Source organism: Nelusetta ayraudi, unplaced genomic scaffold (assembly GCF_046127955.1).
Source record: "Nelusetta ayraudi isolate G7.1 ecotype Tasmania unplaced genomic scaffold, CSIRO-AGI_Nayr_v1 ptg000057l, whole genome shotgun sequence".
In the NCBI taxonomy this organism is placed as follows: Eukaryota; Metazoa; Chordata; class Actinopteri; order Tetraodontiformes; family Monacanthidae; genus Nelusetta; species Nelusetta ayraudi.
The window spans coordinates 2,800,454-2,823,466 of NW_027466107.1; the positions used below are offsets into that span (position 1 = coordinate 2,800,454).

Here is a 23,013-nt window from a genome sequence, read left to right on the forward strand (position 1 = left end):
ATGCATGACACTTCCATGACCCCCGGTCTCAGGGCAGCCCCTGTATCACTGTCACCTAAATATTTTCTAATTTCACCAGAAGAGGGCACTGCAGGCAACTTGTGTCTGACCTCCTCTCTTCTGCTTGTCAATGTCAATAAGTGACCATAAGTCATGTATGGTTGTCAATATCAATAAGTTACCATAAGTAACCTTGCATGACATTCAAAATGATTGATATCTTGGAAAAGCACATAAATTAATTTGTGAAACGTTAAATTGCGAAATTAATATAATTTTGCTTCCTCTGTAGAATGGCGGAATTAATTCTCTTACATGCAGAAATATGACACCCTGAAAGTCCATCCAAATAACTGCCACATCAAATGTTGGCTGTGGTAAATTGTTTTACCACTGCTGCTCACTGGAAAAACAGCTCTAATTGGCTCATTATGTGGCTCTCAATCAGCCGCAGAGGTTTTCAGCTTTGTCATTTGTTACGGAGGAAGAGGAAATTTCATGGAGTGCAGCCGAGCCCACTGCTGCGGCTGTAAATGCTCAATGGGGCTTTTCCCAACTCCTGGTAGGATAATTTCCTCAGTTAATTGTAGATAATTTTTACGCCTCCTCATTGGTGGAGAGCATGTCTTCAGGGCCACACTGATGAGTGTTTAAAACTCTCATATGTCTCCTTTACTCTATTACAGTCTGTACAAATAAGAATTTCACAGTCTTTTAATTTGTTCATTGCAAACACCTCCATTTGCAAAAGAATATTTTTCCATCCCAAGCAATGTCACAAAAAAAAATCCTTAGGCTTGGCTTCTGAATTAAACTGTCAATAAAGTTAACTTTGAATGATGTGGCAATGTGGGAACAAACAGGTAGATGTTAAAGTCCACCTTTTTTCTTGTTAGAAAACCAACGGATGTCTCTGTCGTTTTATTTGTTTTGTGCTAATTTAGGCTCCTTTCCATTTGAAGCCTACAAAATTCGGATAAATCATCCCATTATCTCGCCATTGTGAAAATAACCCATCGTTCCAAAAACATCTAGCAGGGCATTACGTCCAAGACAGGCTGAATGACCCAAGAGCATTCCTGAGTGACTCTCAAGCAGGAATCTAAAAGCAGGTTGCATGCAGTGAGAACAGATAGTCAGCTGACAGGACATGCATCCTGGGCTCTGAGGCGGCCTTCACATCTCCCTGATAACATACAGAAGGAGCAGGATAGATCGTCTGTTATTTGTATTGGATTTGTACCGTCTGCTAGTAAATACAAATCCATAAGAGTTAAGCAGGAGAAGTTGTCAAAGACAAAACACAACAACAGCAACAACCTGTCAGACACATTCAGGCATGAGTTCTGAGACTCTGAGCTCAGTCAGCAGCGCCATCAGCTGGCTGGCTACTTCTCATTCACTGTGTGGCGTGGAAACAGCTGAGTTTCCTCATGGAACCAAGTGATGATGTTTCAGCACCATCCTGCGACTTCAGCATATGTCCGTTGCCTTTGACAGCCAAATGACGCCCATGCATGAGATGATGAAAGTGATTGAATTAGGCAAATTTTGTGGGTTTTATGAGTTATTGAATTATTTCTAAATTATTTTTTGTAAAACTGTGCAACACTGGCTGAAACACACACTTATTGTGTCATTAATCGGTAACAATATTTTGGTTGCACCTGTTAATTTTGATTTCCCTCAGGGCACTGTATCCCTCAGTGGCTGGCTTTTAATATTTCATCCCAATTTAATTAGTTTTCTTCAGCCCCTCTACAAGGTTTCCATCCGACAACTTACTCTGTTGGATTGAACATTGATTTTTTTTTTTTTTTTTCAAATGCCAGTTTGTTGGCTGTCAAACACAGTGTATTTGTGTTGTCTTTATTCTTTAATTTAACTCTAAAATAACTTTGTTCAACTTTAGTTATTTGTCTGTTTGTACCCTGTGAAATAGATTCATCATGACTGGAGCAAACCCAGGCATTACTTTCTAAGGTTTGGAAGAAGACAGGTAAAAGACGCCTCATGCGCTCTGATGCACTGTGTCAACTGGCTGCCAGTCCTCTGAATCATCGAGAAGACCTGGATCCCATTCAGAGCAGGAAAGAAAAAGTAAGTGATGAATCCCAGGAGAAGGCCAGAAAATATATCTCAGCCTCTTTTTCCTCTCTCTCATTTTTTTAATTCATGTCAAATGGCTTTTAGAGTAATGGCCAAACTTCTTCAGACAAAAATACACAACTAGTGTATGTATTTATTTGGTGTATATAAATGGATAAATGGATTTTGACCCAAAAAGTAGTTGCAAGTCCACTGCTCCAATCTAATTGTTGTTTATACGCGCTGCACTCTTCATCCCAATGTCATTCTGGAGGCAGAGAGGATTTCTCATTTTCTTGTGCAGCTGTGTCCAGGTGAGGGAGCGATCCAATTCTGCAGGGGACTGTCATTCACGTCTTCTTATAACTGGGGCAAACAGGAAACACATTTATAGCAACAGGCTCCGCTAAAGCAAAGTCACTAAAGCTCCCGTCAGAGTCCAATGACACATATTGAATATGCATCAGTGTCACACTGCCGCAAGTCTTTTCCTGACGTCTTCAGCGCTTTGTTTGTAGCAGAGAAGACAGACGTACCTGCACTCATCCAGCTGCACTTGTGTCTTTTCCTTATTTCCGGCTGTGTTCCCCACACTGAAAATGCACAAAGTCAATTTAGTTAAAGATACTTCGTATTAACTTAAGCTTAATTTTAGCCTCATAAGACAGGCATGAAGTAACATGTCATTTTCCCCTCACAGTTTAGTTGAGAGTTAGATAGTTCATTATAAAACTGTACATTTTGTTCTGTCAGGTTTATTTTGGATAAGTGTTTCTTGTCAAGAGCTGCTGGGATTTTAACGCTTATTTTGGCTTTCGCAACCGGCCCCAAAGTGCGGATACGCCTTTGATTAAAAACCCTCCACGTCTTAATTTGCTTCTCATTTATTTGCTGCGAAAACGGACTGAGATTTCCATTCTTGTTTTCTCAGCTCACACTGAGATGCCAAGTCCCCCTAATGGGATTGTAATGTAATTTCAATACCCAGCGTCTCTTCTATAATAACAGCCAAGACAGAAATAATTCATTTTCTCATCTATGGTGAAAAAACAAACAAAAAAATCAAAAATAAAATCAGCAGCAAATGATTAAGCAGGCTGAGGCATCTAAGCGTGTTCTTTTTTTCACTGATCCTTTTTATGAGCACTCATCATGTACTTGTCCACTTGTGCTGCTACTTCATTACTGCTGCATTTCATAGACCAGTTTTCTCTGTGTAACCCCCCTTGACCAATGTCTCGCCTCATGCATTACAACCCCCCCACCCTAGACAGAAGAAAGACAAACTGAAACTTGGACAAAATCAGGCCTGCCTTCTTAACAGTCTTACTCGGAAGAGCTGCGAGGTCTGCCTGATCTCTGCAGCTTTGGAGTGGCTGCCAAACCAAAGGTGAGAAGTCCATTATTAAAATGGATAATGGCGATAAGGAGGTGCAGCTGGTCCGAAAGCACAAAGACGAAGAGGTTATTAGCTACGTCTGTGGCCTGAATGTATAAGCGATGATTGGATAGAGAGACAGAAAGATGAATGGTGAAATTAAACTGATACATTAACATATACCAACCTCAAATTTTAGAGCACACTACTGATGCACAGCCTCCTCTTTTTTTAATCCTCAGCAACGACAACTCCGCCTGTTCTGATTTTATATTCCAGCCAACTTTTTGCACTTCTGTTCCTGTTTATTTTTCTAACTTAAAAATGTTATCAATAAGAACAATTTTGCACCTGCTAAAAAAAAAGGAAGAGGGGAGTGGCAGTAAATATAGTTTTTGTTTCTAAAGCGGAGTTTCTATATTGATCTACGGCGCACTTCTCTCTATTTACTGTAGGATCATGATTCTCCACACTGCGGGACACGGCTGTATCCCGGTGTCTGACTGAATTAGGTTATTGTGCCAATTTAATTTCCAGGGGGAACCACCCCAGTGGTAGGAAACATCGTTTGCTAATTAACAAGAATGTCTCCTGGCGTTTTTGTGAAAATGAGGCTTGTTAATACCCAAGTTCTGACAGAAAGCACAGCTGTAAACAGGAGTAACTTCCAAGGGACATGGGAGGGGTATGCGGGGGGGGGGGGGGGGGGGCTTCAACTTGGACAAATTGCTGTTTATGGATATAAGTGGATATAGTTTCATATTGTTAATCAACAACAACAATCTGAGTCAAAAATGATTTGGGGGTTATTTAAAAAATAATTTAATGTTAGACACTAATAATAACTTATTACACTTTTTTTCAGTACACTGAAACCAAGAGTGCCTTTGAGTGAAGTAAGTTTAACGGAATGACGTCCACATTGTCATAATTCCATCAGCTGCGTTGAGGATAGGATCTAATAGAATCATAAATGATATTTAACCAAGAAAAACAAAAAACACCAAGAAATGATACAGACAGCCCACCTCTGTATTCAACAGTCAGATTATACAACACTGCTCACCAACCATTTTGGACTCTCACTGAAACCCAGCCACATGCAGTAGTTCGCACTGACAAACCAAACACGTGAACATGGGTTGCCAGTAACAGGCTGCCAGAGAGCCTCCTGACATTCAGAGGCCGCTTCGTAAAACCTTGGACTTCTCCCGAGTGCACTGAACCATCGGCCCCCGGTGAAATTAGAATACTGATTGAACTGTAAGTCTGTGCAGTTTCGCTGTAGGGAAAGATGCAATTGACAAAGTAGAACACATCAAACAATACATTTCCATAGTGCAGAGGCGGGTTGATGCAACTTTAACAAAGCAAACCTTATTGGCACCAAGGGCCACTGTGGCTTCCCTCAGAGGGCCAGCTGTGACCTTAACACTGTATAAACATACTATGACATAACTGTCTCTGCATTTGGTCATTATTTATTAACGTTACCAATATTGTATATGCATTTGCATGGATGTAAACAATATGTAAGCACGTAGTTGTGTTCTTATGACTTAAATTATTTCAAATTGTCAGGTTGCGAATCCCACATCACTCCAGCGATCACCAATCACACTTTTAAAGTCAATAAGAAAGACAAATGTCATCAAACACAAGTTATCACTTTGACTTTGATCAAATGTTTCATGACAATTTCCCTCATTTCGTATAAACTGTTCTCCTCTTGGACATCTTTTGATTATTCTCTCGCATTTATCAACTCCACTTGTTGGAGATTAAAAAAAAAACTGATGTGGAGTGGTTGTCACTTTGTGGGTCACTGAATCAACATGCATGCACATCAATGTTTTGATAACCAGTGTTATAGGACTTGACATCCATCCCAGTCAACCGCATAAGTCCTGCAATCGTGAGCTGCTGCTTCCTTTTTAAGTTCTACCAAAACAAAGAAATATGACATACACTCTGTTGTGTGTGTGTGTGTGTGTGTGTGTGTGTGTGCGTGTGTGTGTGCGTGTGTGCATGTGTGCGTGTGTGCGTGTGTGTGTTTGATCCACACCTGGGAAAAAATGTGCAGCAGCAATAATGTCCTTTAGTTCGTTTTTTTTTTTGTTTTTGTTTTTTTTTTTACTCGAGGTTCTCTAACTAGTTCTAACTTTTACACCGACAACGCAATAATTAATATTTTGTCACAACACAATACTGTGTATGGATTTTAAAATTTCCTCTGTACCTGTAACTCAGTGCTCATACGGTTTTATAGGTTGTTTTTTTTATACAAGTGCAACGCTGGATACTACGTGGTCAGACGGTGCGGTGCACGTACATGCACATACTTTGGAAGGTTGTGCATAACGGTTGGTACGATGTGTGTGTGAGCGAGCGAGTGAATAAATGCATGTGATGTGATGCATTCCAGAATACATAAGTACACATTGTGTGTGTTGATATTGTCCACAACTTGTTTGTGTCTCCCCGTCGTCCTGCCTTGACTTTTTTCCAACAAGGCCAAACCAAAGAAACAACAACCATTCACTGCGCTTTCCATCAAACTGTGTCTCAATTTAAAACAAAACAAAAAAAAACCCCACTAGATGTGCACCTGTTTGTGTGGTTTTAGCTGAAGTACTCTCTTAAGTTTAATTGAGGTTGTGGCCCCTATCAGTGACAACACAGACCTTTACACTCTGTGTAGACAACTCAAGACGCCATCCAACAGTCCATCGATATGTCCAGTAAAGACTTGATGCCTTGTTGGTACTGCACTTCATGCTGAGTTCTTGCAGTTACATTGGCAGCGCTGATGCCCCGCCCCCACGGCCTCAGCCAGTCAGTCCCTGTCCGCTCAACCAAGACTTCTGAACGCTGCGACCCGCCCGCCAGCAGCCTCATACTGTCACCTCCGTCTTGCTGTTGGTGACAAAGTATGGCTGTGGCGGCAGGTAGCGGGTGGTGTGCACCTCCTTCTCGATGATGCAGAGTTTTTTGGGGACGTAGCTCTGGGGCCGCAGTCCCAGCGAGTCTTTGCTCTGCCAGGATCTCACCGGCGCCGCCGGGCTGGCGGCCGTGTTGAAGCTGTAGCACAGAGACTGCGAGCTGTGACTCCGGGGGCTTTTGTACTTGTGTCCATTCTGCTTGGCGGCCGGCTGCCTGGCTGGGCTGTAAGGGTTGCTCGGCTCCGGCTCCATGTCCAGGGCTTCCATGGGGAGGCTGCCTTTCGACGCCATGGCCATCATCTGCCGCCGGTTGCTGTAGAAGCTGTCGTTAGCTTTCTCTGCTAGCAAATGCAGATAAACAACGAGGTTATTAAATATAATTTGTCCTAAGTTCAATAGACAAGAGAAGTCAATCTAATAGTATTGTATAAGGTGATCGGTGTGAACTTTCTGCAAATACACATTGATTGATTGATTGATTGATTGAAACGTTTATCATCATCATCAACAACTTTATTTATGTAGCACATTTTAAAGTCAGAAGAAGCCACATCATCACATTGCTTGTCATTCATGGACTGCAAATCTAAACATCCTTGTCCAAAACACGCTGGGCTTCTGTTCTGCACCATATGTCCCACTAAACCACTGGGCTTTACGTTCTTTATGTTCACTGTAGTTCAGTCGTTGCGTCTCCCATCAGGCGCAGGCTGCAAGTCGACAGTATCCGCCTGAACAGTAATTTGCGCCTGAGCTCGCTACGTTGCAGCCGTCCGCTCTCATCTCTCTCAGGTAACCTCTCTCCAGCCATTTCCTCATTAGCAAGCTGGTCGTACTCGTGCCTCAGCGTGAAGCTGTTCAGGAAGGAGATGATGAGCGGCGCGTCCTTCTACTTCACGACAAAATGCATCTGTGCGAAGGCAAGTGGACCTCTGAGGAGCACACAGCCTCCTCGCACTTCTCGTGCTCGTGATTGTCTCACGTCCGCCATCTCATTAGGGAAAGATTTGCTCTCTTTTTATTTTGGGTCTAATTATCAGTTTGTTTGAGAAGCAGTCAGCTGCCCGTGTACATCATAAATAGTAAAGGGCTCCTTGGATCCACTGCAGTCCTGCTGAGAGCTGTCACCTTTCCAAACACAGCTTGCTGATGGAGACTGAACGTATAAAAAGCCTCTTGCCAGGCTAATAATAAGGACCAGTGATTCTGGTTGTGCATTTGTAAAGTTAAAAAAAAATCTGATTCTTACCCACGGCCTTTAGTGTGGCATAGGTGTTGAGGTCCTTGGCAGGCTGCTCGTAGGGGCTGCTGATCTGTCCCACGGCAGGATACGGCTGCGCTATCATCATAGACGTCTGGGCCATGTTGTTCAGGTGCTCACTGTCTGAAAAAAACAGAGGTTGGTCATTTAGGGACTCAATTTGCACTGGCTAAAAACATTTGGGAGAGTTGCATCTAAAAAAGTCATGGCAAAACAACCACTTTTTGTAAAAACACAGTGATCGAACACGTTACTAACGTTATTTTGGCAATATTCAACCAGTTATAACCACAGTTGTGCATGAACCCAAAGTCAAGTGTTTCTATTTATTAAATTAATTTGTAAGTAGCCTTTGGGGCCTGCCAGCCAATATAAAATATTGCCCAGTGAACATGATGGATGGATTGTCTCTCGCATGGTGTCACTTTCCCTGAAGTGATTTTCTTCTTCTTCTTCTTCTTCTTCTTCTTCTTCTTCTTCTTCTTCTTCTTCTTCTTCTCTTGGGGAACCAGCTGGGGAGGCATGGCTGCTTTGCACTAATCCCATAGCAGACATCTGGTAAATTAAAGGGTGCTGGGCAAATAGACTGGCCTCCTGCCTCCTGGCACGGCAGAACAAACAGATGTTCGGAGTGTCGTCGCTCTTGTTTAGGTGGGAGGGGATTATTAGAATACCCATTTGTATGCGGCAGACTGGAGACTGTTACGTGGTCGCTACGCTGAAGACAATGTAACTCACAATGTAATTTTGATCACAATGGAACAATGATATCAAAACATACGCTTGCCAGTCGTCGACGTGGACATATTATTTATTCATATTTGTAAGAATGCACATTTGTATTCCATGGATGGAACCTCGCATAGATTTATAAGAGTTTTTCAAACTCTCCACCACCTCGTGGGTCTGTCATGCATTTGATAAAAACAGATCATTAATATGGGAAATAGGTTAATTAAGCTCTTATTCCCCGCTGGTCAGCAAGAAACTTTGATACTGTGCTAATTACTGTGGAAAGTCTCAAAGTATGATTGATGCCGCCCCATGAAAACATGCGAGAAACGGCTTTGATTTCAGGACGGCGCAACACGGGGGAGGGGTCGTCGGCGAGATCAGATGTTGAGGTTGTGAGTGGGGAGGCGATTGAGGGCGCCGCTCCTCAGATGTCTTCAACACCAAGTTCCTGTTTTTCCAGATCAGATTGAAATGGTTTCAGATGTATAAATAATAACTACTCAAACCCAGTGATTCCTCTCATGACATGCGAGGCATACGATTGTGAAGTTCATTAGGTTTTTTTCTGCAGCTGGCCAAAACACTTCTCTATTGGATCTTTCAGAAGGTCCCACTGACCACCTTTGGCTGACGTGCCAATTGGAATAATGCAGAAACAGGAAGTCACTGACTGTAACCAGTTGGTGTCTTACTTTGCGATATTCCTTTTTCGGCGAGATGACCTGTTTCCGTTTCCCACAATTGAACACAAATGGGCCACACGCTCTTTCTCACCGCCATGTCTCTCATTTCTAACACTGATCTAATGTTTTGACACTGTCTACTACTCTGTTCTAAGAACTACAAACAATTTTGGAAAATAAATAAATAAATATACATATACATAAATGTGTTTATGTACATAAATAAAGTATGTTGTAGTTTTGGTGAGAGTAAAAAATAAGACACAAATGCCTTTGAGAAGGCAGTCATGCTTTTTCAAAGATTAGCTTCAAAGTTAGCTCTAATTAGCTACCCATGGTACTGTTCAGCTCACATGAGCTGCACCTATGTAGGTTAATATTGCATCAGATTTAACAGACACAGACAGTGGCCTTCCTGGCTAAAATCTGGCAAAACTTAAAAGTTAGATTTCGTGAAGCATCTCTGTGTGCTCGTTTATCTCTGTCTTCGCTCTTAACCGGACGCTGTGTCTTTTGTCCTGGTTTCATTGCCAGAGTCGCCACTTGACTGTCCGCAGTGGAAAGAAAAACAATGATAGTAAAAAAAAAAAAAAAAAAGTAGGTCACTCCTGGAGAGTATTAAGGTTAAAGACTCCACAGTTGTTGCAGGAAATAAGCAATAGAACGCTCCAGACACAGACACCTCGTCGGAACTCATAAAAGATTTAACAGGGTATTTTGGGAGCTATATGCCCCCGAAATAAACGGTGCGAGGAGAAGGCCGCTTCTATTTACAGGCAGACTACTTTCAAGTCCGTGATGAAATATTCTGTTGAATATTTTCAAATTGCTGTCACTCTCAGGGAAGTGTTGACATCAAATACAACTTTTGTATCAGAAGGGGCTCTCCAGAGAATATATTGGGTATTGATAAGATTATCAACTCGCTGGTTTGCAGAGGAATGATTGAAACATTATCTTTAAATATAAATATACAACATTTTTTTTAATCTAATAATAATCATTTCATTTATATAGATGAGTTAGCATTGCACTGATAATCTTATTTATTTATTCCTCACTTTGTAATTTTATTAATACTTGTACTTTTGACTTTCACTGCATTTTTTTCTCTACATTAATTAATTTCTCTGACAATCTCCTAAATTTTACTTCTCTTCATCTCCCTCTGTGAACGGGGTGGTCCTGTCCCAAGGCATCACCAGCTCAGCTACTGTATGATTAGCACGCCCGGACGCCTGCAGTTCTCTCTGAAAAGATTACGACACTCTGCGTTTTCAGAACACATAAAGTGCCTGCCGAGAAATGTTTCCGTCACTGTATAGTGCACGGACGGACTACACACCTCTCAGCTGCTGTCGGAGATAATGCTGCTGAAATACTTCCCGATACCTGGCGCAGGGGAAGTGGACTGTCATGCACCAGTGGAGTGCTGGCTGGCAGTGTGCAGAGACTTTGTTCTCTGGCTGACTGCCTGGAGTAAAAAAAAGAGGCCACACTTCACAATTGCCCTGTGTTCCCACACAACAATGTGGCAGCACACGGGTATGATATGACTCGCAGGTTGTCTCCAGGAAAATAACGCCCCACTTTGAACAACAGCAGTTCTTCTGGTTCCCTCTACAGTCTTTATCAACACTGGAGTTGCTGTTCCAGCTGGATTACAGACACACCTGCAACCAGGAGACGCAGCTGTGGAGGACGCAGAAAAAACCACCTGACCTTTTGTCACATGGCGAGGATGGCTGTCAAGAAAAAACAGCCAACATCTCCTGGCTGCTGCCATGACCGTAACTCAGAATCCCAAGATGTGTTTCTGTAGACGTCTAGTGCACCCAGTTCACCACATATTCAGTTTCAATGTCCGATAACATTATTATAAATGCTGGTTGATGAAGGCACAACAGACTTCCCAAATCTTCAGGATTTTTTTGCTCAGTTTGTTTATTTTTTTTTATGTGTTTTTTATGAAATAGCATTCATGCTAATATGATTAGCACTCAGCAGCAGCCATCTCATCTAACTAAAAACAATCTTCTTCTTCCTGGTCTTCGTCTTGATCTTCAACTCACAGCAGTCGCTTCTCTCTCTCTTACCGCCTCTTTAAAGGAAGCTGATTGGTTCACAGAATCCACTGAAATTTTAATACCCGCCTTGGTGGGTTTGGCAAGATGGACGAGCGAGAATTTAAGTTCAGACCGGAGTGCTGCAGCTGCAGCTGTGCAAAGTCTTCTGGCCGCTCCGCTTTATGGGTTTTCTCTTCTTACCGCTTTCCTTGTTGTCAAGGTTGCAAGTCCGCAGATGCCTTTGTGGTCCTTTTAATCTTCTGCCCAATCCAGTTCAAAAAAAGTCCCCCATTAATAAGAAATGATGCCATACTTTTTGGTCACTTTCCTTGCATTTAAAGACATCAACCCTGAGACCTCATGGCATTGGAGTTTGTCTCCAGTTCAGCCCCCCCTGGCTGCAACAGGTATAGACATTTAAATGAAGAACACTACTCCTAATTTGCTGTTGTTGTTTTTTTTGTTTTGCTTTTTAAATAGATTCTATATATCAGCTTTAATTACACAGCTGCCAGGGAGGAGAGACTGCAAGCCCGTACGGATCGGAGCTGCCATGCCGTTTAGCATTAATAATTCTTTAATTTCAGCGTGGGAGTGTGTGGGTGGTGATGAAGGGAGAAAACCTGTGCGTGACACAATGTGTAAGACCCTTACAAATGTGGGGTTTTTTTGGGGGGGAGGGGGGTTTTGAACAGCTTTAGGACGGCGGAGGTAATTAATGCGTATGTTAAGTGCTGGCTGAGGCTGTGACTAATCCGTTCCCAGGAAGTGTGTTTTAACCTTTCCTTACCACTGGTCTATTTCCTGTTTTGACTCTAATTATAAATGCTGGGAAAGCTCACGGCTTGAGGTTTTAGAATATGAATGCAATAAACGGCGGATTTGCTGTTGTAATGGTGCCACTGTGGTTGGTGGAAGCTGTGACAAGCAGATGGCGGCAGGATTTAATGGCCAGATAAATAGTGGCCAGTGTATGAGCCATTTACATAAATAAAGAAGGCTTCCACTTCCCACCATTTTGCAGAAACTGATCCCAGCAAACAGTCGTGCCATCTTGAGCTGGACGAGTCCCTCTGGCCCACAGCGAGTTGCACTGCCTGCGCATTGACTACTCGTTATGTTTTGGTCTTTGTAGAAAGACTAAACATGGAAAGACTAAACATCATTACAGCATGATTGTAACAAAACTAACTGTAATCAATTTAAATCCGTTTTCAGATCTTTATTTCTCATTTTATTTCTTCGCAGCTTATGACTAATTAGCAAAAAAAAAACAAAAAAAACAGGATTTTAGCCCTCTGTTTGCTGCCTCCTTTTAAAATCTGGGGTTTGGGCTACTGCCAAAACTGATGCTGATTTTGACCTTACACAAATCTGGAAGGAGGACAAAAACAATGCGGTATGTTAAGAATGATTTCCAAAATTCCATGTTTTAGCATAGACTCTGGAAAGTGGAGCAAAAGGACTTGGTGTGTTCACTGACAGGCCAGAGACACAGATTTTTGCTGCAAAAGTCAACATAAGGCAATGTCTCTGAGGGGTGTGGCCTGCTGTGTTGCCTGCCGCCGAGCAAAGATGGAGGCATTTCTGTCCTACATCCTCATTAGTCATGATGCTCCAAGGTGTTTGTTACTTACTGAGACTTTTCACCGTGACTCTCGTGTGTATGTTCTCATAGTGCTGGCCGAGTCCAATTTCGTCCCCATGTTCGGAGGCAGGATGGCGAATGACGTGCGCCAGGGCTCTGAAAGGATTAATGCAAAGATTTTTGGGTGTTAGACAGTTAGAAAGGTTTGCTTCACCTTCTTTTCTTCCTGCTAGTCGCTAATGGGAGCAAATGAGGTGCCTGCAGTGATGCAGTGTGTTCCTGCAATAAGAACCTTTTTCGCATTTGTTTGCTCGAAATCAACATTGTCATTGCTTTCTTCACTTTCAACCATTGAAAATGTTAAAGCACATTTTGCCACTTGTGTAACATTCAGAATGACAGACTCAGGTCAGAATGTAGGTCACTCAGAAATTGCAATGAACTAATAATAATAATTTGTCACAGACCCTGGAGGATAATATTATTTAAGTCTGGTTCTCTTCAAAGTCATTATTTAGTTGTGTTGGACTGTTTTTATGAGGTTCTGTTCAAAATAAGACATCTGCACGCTCAGTCACACACCTTTTTTTTTTATGGTTCTGCACCTCTGCCTTCACCATCATTTTCAGTTCACTTGTTGCTTTGTGACTTATTTTTGAAACGACCTCTTTTATTATCTACCACAAAACCCACCTGGACATGTTCTCCCGGTTTGGCCGGTGCGACTTCTCCAAACCGAGCTTGGTGAAAATCCCGATCAGCGCCACGATGGCCACGACCCCGCAGATTACATACACGATCAGGTTGGTTTTATCCTTGGCGTTCTCCAGCGACACGTCCACCTTGGGCGGGGGTCGCCCCGTCATCATCCACGGCGGCGTGTCGTAGTTCTTACAGGTTGTCTGGTCCAGCCGAGAGGTCCTGAAGGCGCAGCAGAACCGGAAGCCACAGGTGCCGCAGCAGTACAGGTAGCTGCCCGTCCGACACACGAACGGCGGGTCCCACTGGCCCATCACGTCGTAGTAGCCCCGGCACTTGTCCTCGACGTGCGGGCTCTCCGTCACCGCGCTCTCCGCCACCGCGCTCTCCACCACGGACTCGTTGTAGTTGCCGGTCACCATGATGAGGTCGTCGGAGTCGCGGCCCATCTCTCCCTCCGCGTCGCACCACACCGTAACTTTCACCAGGAAGTAGCCGAGCAGTAGCTCCGCGCCCCGCATCGTGCGTCGTGTCTTGTTCCAGCCCGGGGGAAGCGCTCATAAATCCAGACGCATCCTCCGCGCAGAGCCATGCGTAAATGAGACTCCAAGTTCCATGCGTAAAAGGCGCAGCGCGAGGCTACCGCGAGCTTCCCAACGGCGGCGCGTCCTCCGCTCTCCTCTCAGGCGCCACTGCCTTTCTTTGTTTTGGGACGAGTAGTTGGGGACCGTTGGGTCGCGTCAGAGAAGCTCCGAGGCTGCCTGCCGCTCTCTGACAGAGCCGACGTGAGACGGACAGACAGACAGGCAGACAGATTGAGTAAGAGAGGGACAAGACGAAGAGGAGGACGGCTGCACCAGGGAGAGAAGGGCGAGTGAGAGGAGGAGGAGGTGCACAACGGCTCTAATTACATCGCTCACAGCCGTTTATTATGACGAGGCTTGAAATTCTAAAGGTTCAATCCATGACCCAAATCCCTCCAGAATCAAGAGCTGGACGCCTGGAATATTCAGCTTTATAATAAGTCTCCAGTCCCCAAATCATCTAGTTACTGGTGACAGTGAAAATGATTTATTTTAGGTGAGTGCCAAGTGTTGGTGGAAAGAAATAGCTTGTGTCACTTACTAATGTATAGCTGTTCATTCACATAACTTAAAAGAAACAGATCTATGGTGTTGCTAAACAAAGCTATATTATAGGTCACAGGCACTGATTTCTTTGAATCTGCTGCCGAGTGGACCGTGCGTGTGATTCGATCTCCAGAAATCAGCATTTAGCCTTCTGTTTACAGTCTTCCACTTAAATAATGGGATTTATCTTCCTGCTAAAACCGATGCATTGTTGCACCTTTTGGAAGCGAATACAAACAAAATTGGAATATAGATAAATATTACTTAGACGTTAGTGCCTCGCACTAACGTATGGCACAAATCACATGGCATTGACATCTTCTAAGATGCTAGTATGTGTATTTGCACCGGCAAAGGCAACAAATTGACCAGAGTTGTTGGATAGAGTCCAAAATGTGGCCAGCAGGGGGTGATGTTTCAAAAGCACGAGTGTCATCTACCCATCTATGAACTGCCCAACCTTTTTTTCAGATACAGGGACAATTCTCGTCCAGCAGGTTGATGTTTGCCTGAGAGATCATTGAGACAAAAAAAATGACTTCTGGTCTTTAATTTTACTCTTTTCACAGCTTGGCTGGTTCACTCGATTGTGGTAACCACAAGCGATGTCAAAGTTATCTCAAAAAATTCAATAAATTCACGAATATAACAGAAAAAAGGAATTCATATTTTAATCAACCTTTTCTGCCATTATGCCTCCAACAGAATGAGGAGTAGATCAAGCTCACAGTTTTTGTTTTAATAAGGTGTGATCTTCCCAGTATGTCTAAGTATAACAGTTTGAGGTGGAGCCGTCGCCCTTCTAGCCTTTGTTATTAGCACTCGTCCCACACAGCCTGAAGGTTTGGGTGCGCTCCGCTCCCTGGGAGAATCAATCTCTGCAACTCTTTGCAACAGTGAAACCAATTATCTGCTCATAAACATTTTGGCAAATGATGTAATAAAACATGTTGTGATGATTAATATAGCGGCAGTCTGGCATTACACACCCCTGTTGCTCTGGCTTGATTTAAGCACACGCTCAACTTAGTTCACAGCTTTGTATAAATGACACGTCATAGCACCAAATGGTGAGTTTACTCACAGGCGGAAGGTTAGGGTGCAGCCTGGATGCTAAATATTTTGTGTGTGTGTGTGTGTGTACATATGTATATATGATGGGAACAGAATGAGGGTTTAATTATAAGGTTTAAGTACTCCAGTTATGACAGTTACAGATATACAGTACATATGTACACACATATATATATATATATATATATATATATATATATATATATATATATATATATATATACAATGTATATATATACATATATATATATGTATATATATATGTATATATATATATATTTATATATATATATATATATATATATTTATATATATATATATATATATATATATATATATATACAATGTATATATATACATATATATATATATATATATATATATACATATATATATACATATATATATATGTGTATATATATATGTGTATATATATATATATATACATATATATATATATGTATATATATATATATATATATATATATATATATATATATATATATATATATATATATATATATATATATATGTATATATGTATATATATATATATATGTATATATATATACTGTATATCTGTAACTGTCATAACTGGAGTACTTAAACCTTATAATTAAACCCTCATTCTGTTCCCATCATAGGAAAAGTGTCTATCTCAGTGTTTTTACTGCAATGTGCCACTTCACTCATTAATCATCCATCGTTTACAAACAGTCAGGGATAATGAAGGAGCCTTGACAGGCGGAAGAGCTGCAAAAAAAAAACTCTCACACACAGACACTCAAGATCGTTGGCAATTTATTTTTGGAGAAACCTTTTTATCTATAATTACGATAAGTGAACGGAGGCTCACCATCTGCCACTGGAGAAATGTCTCTGTGTTTATCTTTGATGTGGAGTCGTCTTTGCCGTGTGAGGCTACTTTTACTTGCAATTGGTTGTCAGGAGAGCTTTTCGCCCGTCTTGTCTTTGGGCATCTTTAAAGCGTCCTAAAAATAGTTTCCTCGCTCCCTAAAGGAGGAAACTTCAGACTTAGATTAAAATAAAATAATAAAAAAGAACATCAACAATGCAGCTTTTTTTGGACTGACTAAACTCTAGTGGCAACTTTTTTTTCAATCTAAATGTTGGATTGCATAAAGACCAAAACAGCAAATGAGCTTTAGCTCACTCACACACACACAAACACACACACGCAGTGTTGTTGTTTATTCCCTGCACCAGTTGGTAGAGCCTTACTTGCTGGCAGGTCGGTGTTACTGCCACCCACTAAAACAGTTTTGATGAGTCACTTTTGCATGTTATTTTTTAAATTATATATATATTTATATATATACATATATATCTTATTTGTTTGTTTTCATCCCAAAAATGTCCGGCTTTAATTTTAAAACTACATCTGAGTAATCATATACAGCTGCAAAGATGTCAGTGTGCTGCCCTATAAGGCTGGTCAGCATATTTATGAAACTGTGCATTGTTGTTGTTTTTTAGAAGTCTCTCTTTTTTTTCTTTTTTTTTTTTAGAAAGCAGTAATGTGTTTTTGCACATGTTGAAAAGATGCTGCTGTGTTTCTCGATGAAGGGTCGATGAAGGGTCTCTCAGACGAAACACTTCTTCTTTACCTGGGTGTATTCATCATCTCTGATTTGTCTACACAGATTTATTTGACCGAGTCGGAAGCAGTCCAGTGGACTTCTTCAGATGTGACCACGTGGCCACCCTGTTTATGTAACTCATCGCCTCTGAGCAAAAAAAGTTACCATCGCCTGATGCGATTTCGTATCCGAGTGAATGACCGTATCCGGATAAAATGACTCTGTTGTTATATTTTTCGAATGAAGCATCTGGCCAAGGAGAATATGGACGCATGTCACAGCTGACTCCTTCACGCCTTCACGCGTGAACCTCTCTGTCACCGAGGCATTTTATCTTCTCTCATGCTAATGCTGTCACGTCCTGTGTTCTTTTTATTTCTTTCCCCCGTCTCACCTCGTGCCTGCTCATTAGGGATCTAAATTTATCAGTTCTTCTTTAATCCTTTGGTCTCCATGTCATTTTAACAACAGCGTTAAGATGGAAGGAGGAGCACGGTCTGTCTTTTGTGGAGCTCACAGCGTTGGACGAATATTGTTTCGTTTTCGACAACCGTTTCTCTTGCACCGGGGTGGCGGGGGCTGCTGGAGCTTATCACACTTTAAAATACAAACAATATTTAGATTATGGACGGTGTGAGGATGCCGGGGGTACCTGCAGAGAAGCGCAGCAGACACAGGGAGAAAATGCAGGCCCAGGGATCGAACCCGCAACCTTCTTGTAGTGAGGAGACTGAAAGATTGACTGGCACTTTACACATTTATCATCTCGTTCTTCTTTCTGTCTTCTCTATTCAGAGATTTGTTGAGGGTGGCGACCAGGACTCAAACTTCTCTTTTACTTTAATATGTTGACACATTTAAAATTCCTCTATTTTATTTATTTTATTTTGCCAACAGTTTTTTTTTTTTAAGTTGTTTGGGATATTTGGCACAGCTAAACGCCACGGCTACATCTCGGCACACTTTGCCTGAGACAGATGGGCTTTTGTCATGAGACCCCTGGGTTGTGTGACCTGTGCTTGCAGCTGTATGACTTATTCATGGCGTCGTGGCTCGAAGCTCTCCACTTCAAAGTGGGACACACAAACAGATGTACATGACCTTCGGATTTGACTCTCTTGATCCCGGTGGTTCCTTTTCATCTCCGGGTTCTCTTGATTCGGAATGAGTCGGATGGAAAACAGACATCGTGAGCACACGAGAAGAGGAAGGCTTTGTTTTGCAGTCGGCACCGGAATCAAAACAGCGGATTTTGATCAGCTAAATCTCATCTGGCTCGATACTGATGAGTAAACAGCTGTTATTAGAAACCTTAAAAATGTGCAATCAAACGCACGATTAGATTTTGGTGTCATCTCTCCCATGCTGGAACTTTTATTCTGTTGTTTTAGCATATTTAGAATCTTTTGGTTGTGATCAACAGAAGCATCATGATTCTTTGAAGAATCGATCCTGGTGAGATACCTCCAAGCATGGCGCCTTAAGCTTTGGTTGGTTGAGCCCAGAACTGCTCTTAAAGGTTACAACTGGCAGGAAAGGCTGTGATTGGTTCAATTTCAATGTGGTAAACAGATTGGTGTTCCACCACTCACAACAGACCTTCCAAATGTTGTTATGAGCTCTTTTGCCAGAAAAGTACAATGTTCCTAGTGCACCTGCAAGCTTTTAAAAACATGTTAATGAAATGTCCGTGAAGTGAGGTACTCGGTCATAAACATTTTATAACATCTAAACTAAAAAAAGACTATAAATATTTTAGAGTGCCTTTTTTCCCCTCCTTGTGCTGTATGAGTCTATACTTTTTAGTGCTAATGTATCCGCACTAGGAAATTTGTACTTCTAGTCAGGCATTGCGTCACTTTTTAAAGACATGAGGATATTTTGCTTCCTCTGAATCCTTAAAAAAAAAAAAAAAAAAAGCAGATCTGAGTTTCACGCTGTGTGACTGCTCCTATTAATGTGGGATGACAGTGAAGGATTGGCCTCGCAAAAGACAGAGCGACACACTTTTCCACCACTATAGATAGCCGAGAACAATGAGACTAAAATTGGTGAGATCTGCAACATCTTCCGACACATCAAGCCGAGCCTTTAAGCGATCCTGTCGCCAAAGTAGGCCAGTTGGCGGCGGCTGTTTGTCTGTGCTTAGTCGCCGCGGCTGCCTGACTTACTTCTTTTTTTTCCCCCACCCTTTTGTCTGCATGTGCATCTTCCTGGTCGGGAGGCAGAGGAGTGCTGGTTGCCACAGTAACAAATAAGCTGCCAGGATGACCAGCAGTGAGGCGATCTGATGGCTCCGCTGCACGGCTCAGAGCGGCCCGATGCACGACCCGGCGCTGCAGCCGCTCGGAGTCAGTGTGATAATTCATACAGATGAGATTCAGATACAGATTAGCACTTTATGGTCTCGTTAATACGTGTGTCCGCGTTGCAAAGTGGCGTAATTCAAAAGTCGTTTGCATCAAAGTGCAACGTCTCTTTCATCCCCGCGTTCCTTCTGTGCTTCCAAGGCGGCCCGTTAGAGAAATGTACGTGATTTAGTTTCATGTGTTGTCAGAACTAATCTCTAGACGGGCTCGCTGCGTTTTTTAATTCATTTTATTTTTTATTTTTCCCATTTGTCTCAGATAGCGTTTTGTGGTTATGACACACTTCTGAAATGAGCGTGGAAGATCCGAGCGTCTTCGAGAAAAGAGTCCTCTCAGCAGTGAAAACCGATCTGATTGGTCGATTAGACCCCCACAGCAAGTTGCGTAGATTGTACAGTCTTGGTGGATTTAGATTTAGATTATAGCAATTCGTACCAATTTCTACATTTCATCAGACTTTCCAGCGTTGCTCATGCATATCGGACGAGTCCGCATGTACTGAAGGGTGCACAAACCAAGCTGGGAGTGTTGTCAGTCACTAACCTGGGAGAGGAAGTCCTGCCCTTTGTGACATCACAAAGTGCTGTTTTCCAGACCTGCGTGTGTTTCAGCACAGAGTCTGTGGAAAAGTGGTGGGTGTGGGTGGCGACCAAAGTCACACGCCGTCTAACGGTCTAATGTAAAAGTTCTTACGCTATTCCTCCAGGCGACAAACTTTAAACGACTTTAATCGTGCAGGTCAGTAACTGGAGGACGTCCAACTTTAGCCGCAACCGGCCGCCAGACCCCCGAGGCTCCCACGACGCTCGTGCGGCGGCGGCAGCACTTCAGCCAAATAAAAGAAGCACTGCCGAGGATTCTTTTTTTTTTTTTTTGCTCCCTCCAGAATCACAGCTGCAGGTGGTTATTTTCAGATGTCATTGACTATTCACCTTGACTGCCCAAAAACATTCTCACCACAGGCGACGCATTATGTGTGCGAGACCCAGATATGCAGGTCTGCTGGCCGGGGGGAGGGGACGTGTAATGCTTCTGGTGCTCAGGAACATTGGCGGCTTGAAGGGGGAAATAATAAACCAGTGGACCTGCCATGGCATCAGAGATATGTAGAAATGGCCTGCCAACCTTGGCACACAGCCTGGAGAATTCTGACCGGACAGTAGCAATCATGTTCTAATGTCGGTCCGCTCCACCGGGGACCGGGCCGAGCAGAGTGCTCCACAAACGGCCCATTACTTTGTCTGCGCCGCCCGTGGCCATTTTTGTTTTTGTGTTTTGTTGGCTTTCAAAGCCGATGCACAAAAGGCCAAATTCGGATTCATTTTTATATCAGTAAGAGACAACGTTCTCATGGAAAAACAAGCACCATGTCACTGCAGAGACACGGATGACTCACAGTTTGGAGCCACGCGAAGACGAAAGGGGGAAATTTTCTTTTCTGGGAACATAAGTCTAATCCTGCAAAGAAAGAATTGTATTGTTGTTGTTTGGTTTGTGTGTCGTTGTTCAGGAATGTGCTCGCAGGGAAAATCACCCCGTGAAAGGGTCAAGAGTTGTCGTTCAGCTACTCCAGTGCAGCAATATGTTCTTTTAAAGTAAACAAACATCTTTTATCATGGACCAAGGGACTAATTGACAATTTTTTTTTGTTTAATTTTCTCATGGAAAACGCAACATTACCAAAATTAATATTTGTTGAATCCTTTTTTTTTTTTTTTTTTTTTTTAAATAAAATTCACTACTTTAATTATCAACTCCATACACTAAACTTTGCATAATGTTTTGAGCACTTTTTTTATTGTCCAAAGTAATGCTTGCTTTGTATATATAGTAATGATTAACAGTTTTGTGTGTGCCATGTATTCAAACCTACTCATCTGTGCGCAGCCAACTGATTTTCTTTTGGTTTTTTTTGACCACGTTGAGATTTTGCATTCTTGCTCTCCATTTCTTGCGACGCTGTCTTGGCTCAGCCTATATTACCTCAGAACAGTCCTCCCAGTGAGTTTTTGCATTCTATGACTCTTTTTCTTGCTCCGCTGTCGTGGAACAGTGTGTAATATAATGTTTGAAATCCCACATCATTCAGAGGAGATGTAATTGTTTATGTTTAATCTTGACATCTGGCCAAGATTATCAGGAACCAAACGGTTCCTGAGGGTTCCACAGAAGTGAGTATTTCCACCGCCTGGTGTCTGGTGTCTGGTGACCTTGGCTGAGTCTCAGCGCCTGCGGCCCTGGACACCTGTGTCTCGAGAAGTTGAAGGGGACATCAGTAAGAGCTTTATAGCCGCTGCCCGGCTCTCCTGTGCAATCTAATGTGAAACACTATTCTCTTTCGATCAGGCCTATTTTTGGCCCGCACATTTTACTGGAGCAGAAGCTGATCCCCCCCCCCCCATCGGCGACGGTGGTGGCAGAATTCTCCCTGGGAGAATTTAGGAAAAACAAGCACATGCTCAGAAACCCAAACAATCACACAAATATGACCTTCGATGAGCGCCTGTTCTTCTTCTGTCAGGTTACGTCACATTAGCCCACCTTGAAGAGCCACTCCGGCTGCAGATCACACTTCTGGTGTCGTGATCTAGCGGCCCAATTTGTGTCGGAGCTGCAGCGCATTTTCGAGGGGCGACAAATTGTCCCTTTATGTGTCTGAGCTGCTGCTCGGGCGGCGTTTCCCAGAAGCCAAGATGGACTATTGTCTCCCCTCTCTGCAGATTCATAAATACCCCCTGACCCTCCACCCTCCTCATACGTTCACTCACTCACTCACTCACACAGACACACACAGAGACACACACACACACACACACACACACACACACACACACACACACACACACACACACACACAGTGTCCCCTCTGGCCAGTAATTCTTTTCTTTTTCTGGCGTCAACGCTTTCGTAGTTTAAGACTTATTAGCCCGTCTCGCTTCCCCGCTACATGTCACTGTATGATAACTGGCATCTGGAGTGTTGTTTTCCAAGGGAATTGTTTCTCGTTGAGTCACGGCATCCAACAAACAAACAAACAGTATAATTATATGTATAAAATTGCTCTCTGAAAAACAAGTTAGAACTAAAACAAAAATTGCACAAAATTCCCCACTAAACAAGCTTAATTTGAGCAAAATGGTAATGGTTAAAAAAAAAAAAAAAAAAAAAAAAACAAGGGAGAATTTACAAGCTAAATGAAACAGTGACTTTCACTGTTTTCGAGTCATGGTGGAAACAATGACGACATTTCAACACAAATCACAAATGGAAAATAAAAAAAAAAAAGACTGAAAAGGCTAATAAGCTTTTTTTTTCCGGACTCTGCACGCAGAGGGATTTCATATCAACCCTTCAACTCTTATCTATTTATAACAAATGCCTTCTCCAGATGACAGAGCT

At 42.5% G+C, this 23,013-nt stretch overlaps 2 protein-coding genes and 1 long non-coding RNA gene across 7 annotated transcripts in view; 2 read left to right on the forward strand and 1 right to left on the reverse strand.

Annotated features, from left to right (window-relative positions):
- The window catches only part of mrtfbb (myocardin related transcription factor Bb), a 53,771-nt gene that overhangs the window by 3,831 nt on the left and 26,927 nt on the right, over positions 1-23,013 (forward strand). For all 4 annotated transcript variants that reach the window (XM_076038804.1, XM_076038802.1, XM_076038803.1 and 1 more), the window contains exon 2: positions 1,943-2,100. The gene's annotated coding sequence lies outside the window, so the exon portion shown is untranslated. The remainder of the gene's footprint in view (positions 1-1,942; positions 2,101-23,013) is intronic.
- Positions 5,442-14,298, reverse strand: shisa9b (shisa family member 9b). 2 transcript variants are annotated; one of them, XM_076038813.1, is made up of 4 exons: positions 13,435-14,298; positions 12,791-12,897; positions 7,658-7,792; positions 5,442-6,746 (listed from the first exon to the last, which is right to left on the reverse strand). In XM_076038813.1, exons 1-4 carry the CDS (start codon positions 13,959-13,961, stop codon positions 6,361-6,363), a joined length of 1,155 nt encoding a protein of 384 aa, XP_075894928.1. In that variant the 5' UTR covers positions 13,962-14,298; the 3' UTR covers positions 5,442-6,360. The 2 variants fall into 2 exon arrangements, with proteins under 2 accessions (XP_075894928.1, XP_075894927.1); XM_076038812.1 differs by having other exon boundaries at positions 5,442-6,749.
- On the forward strand, positions 18,858-21,250 carry LOC142896753 (uncharacterized). Its single transcript, XR_012928388.1, has 3 exons — positions 18,858-19,596; positions 19,873-20,246; positions 20,353-21,250. It is a non-coding gene; the product is annotated as an uncharacterized LOC142896753 (long non-coding RNA).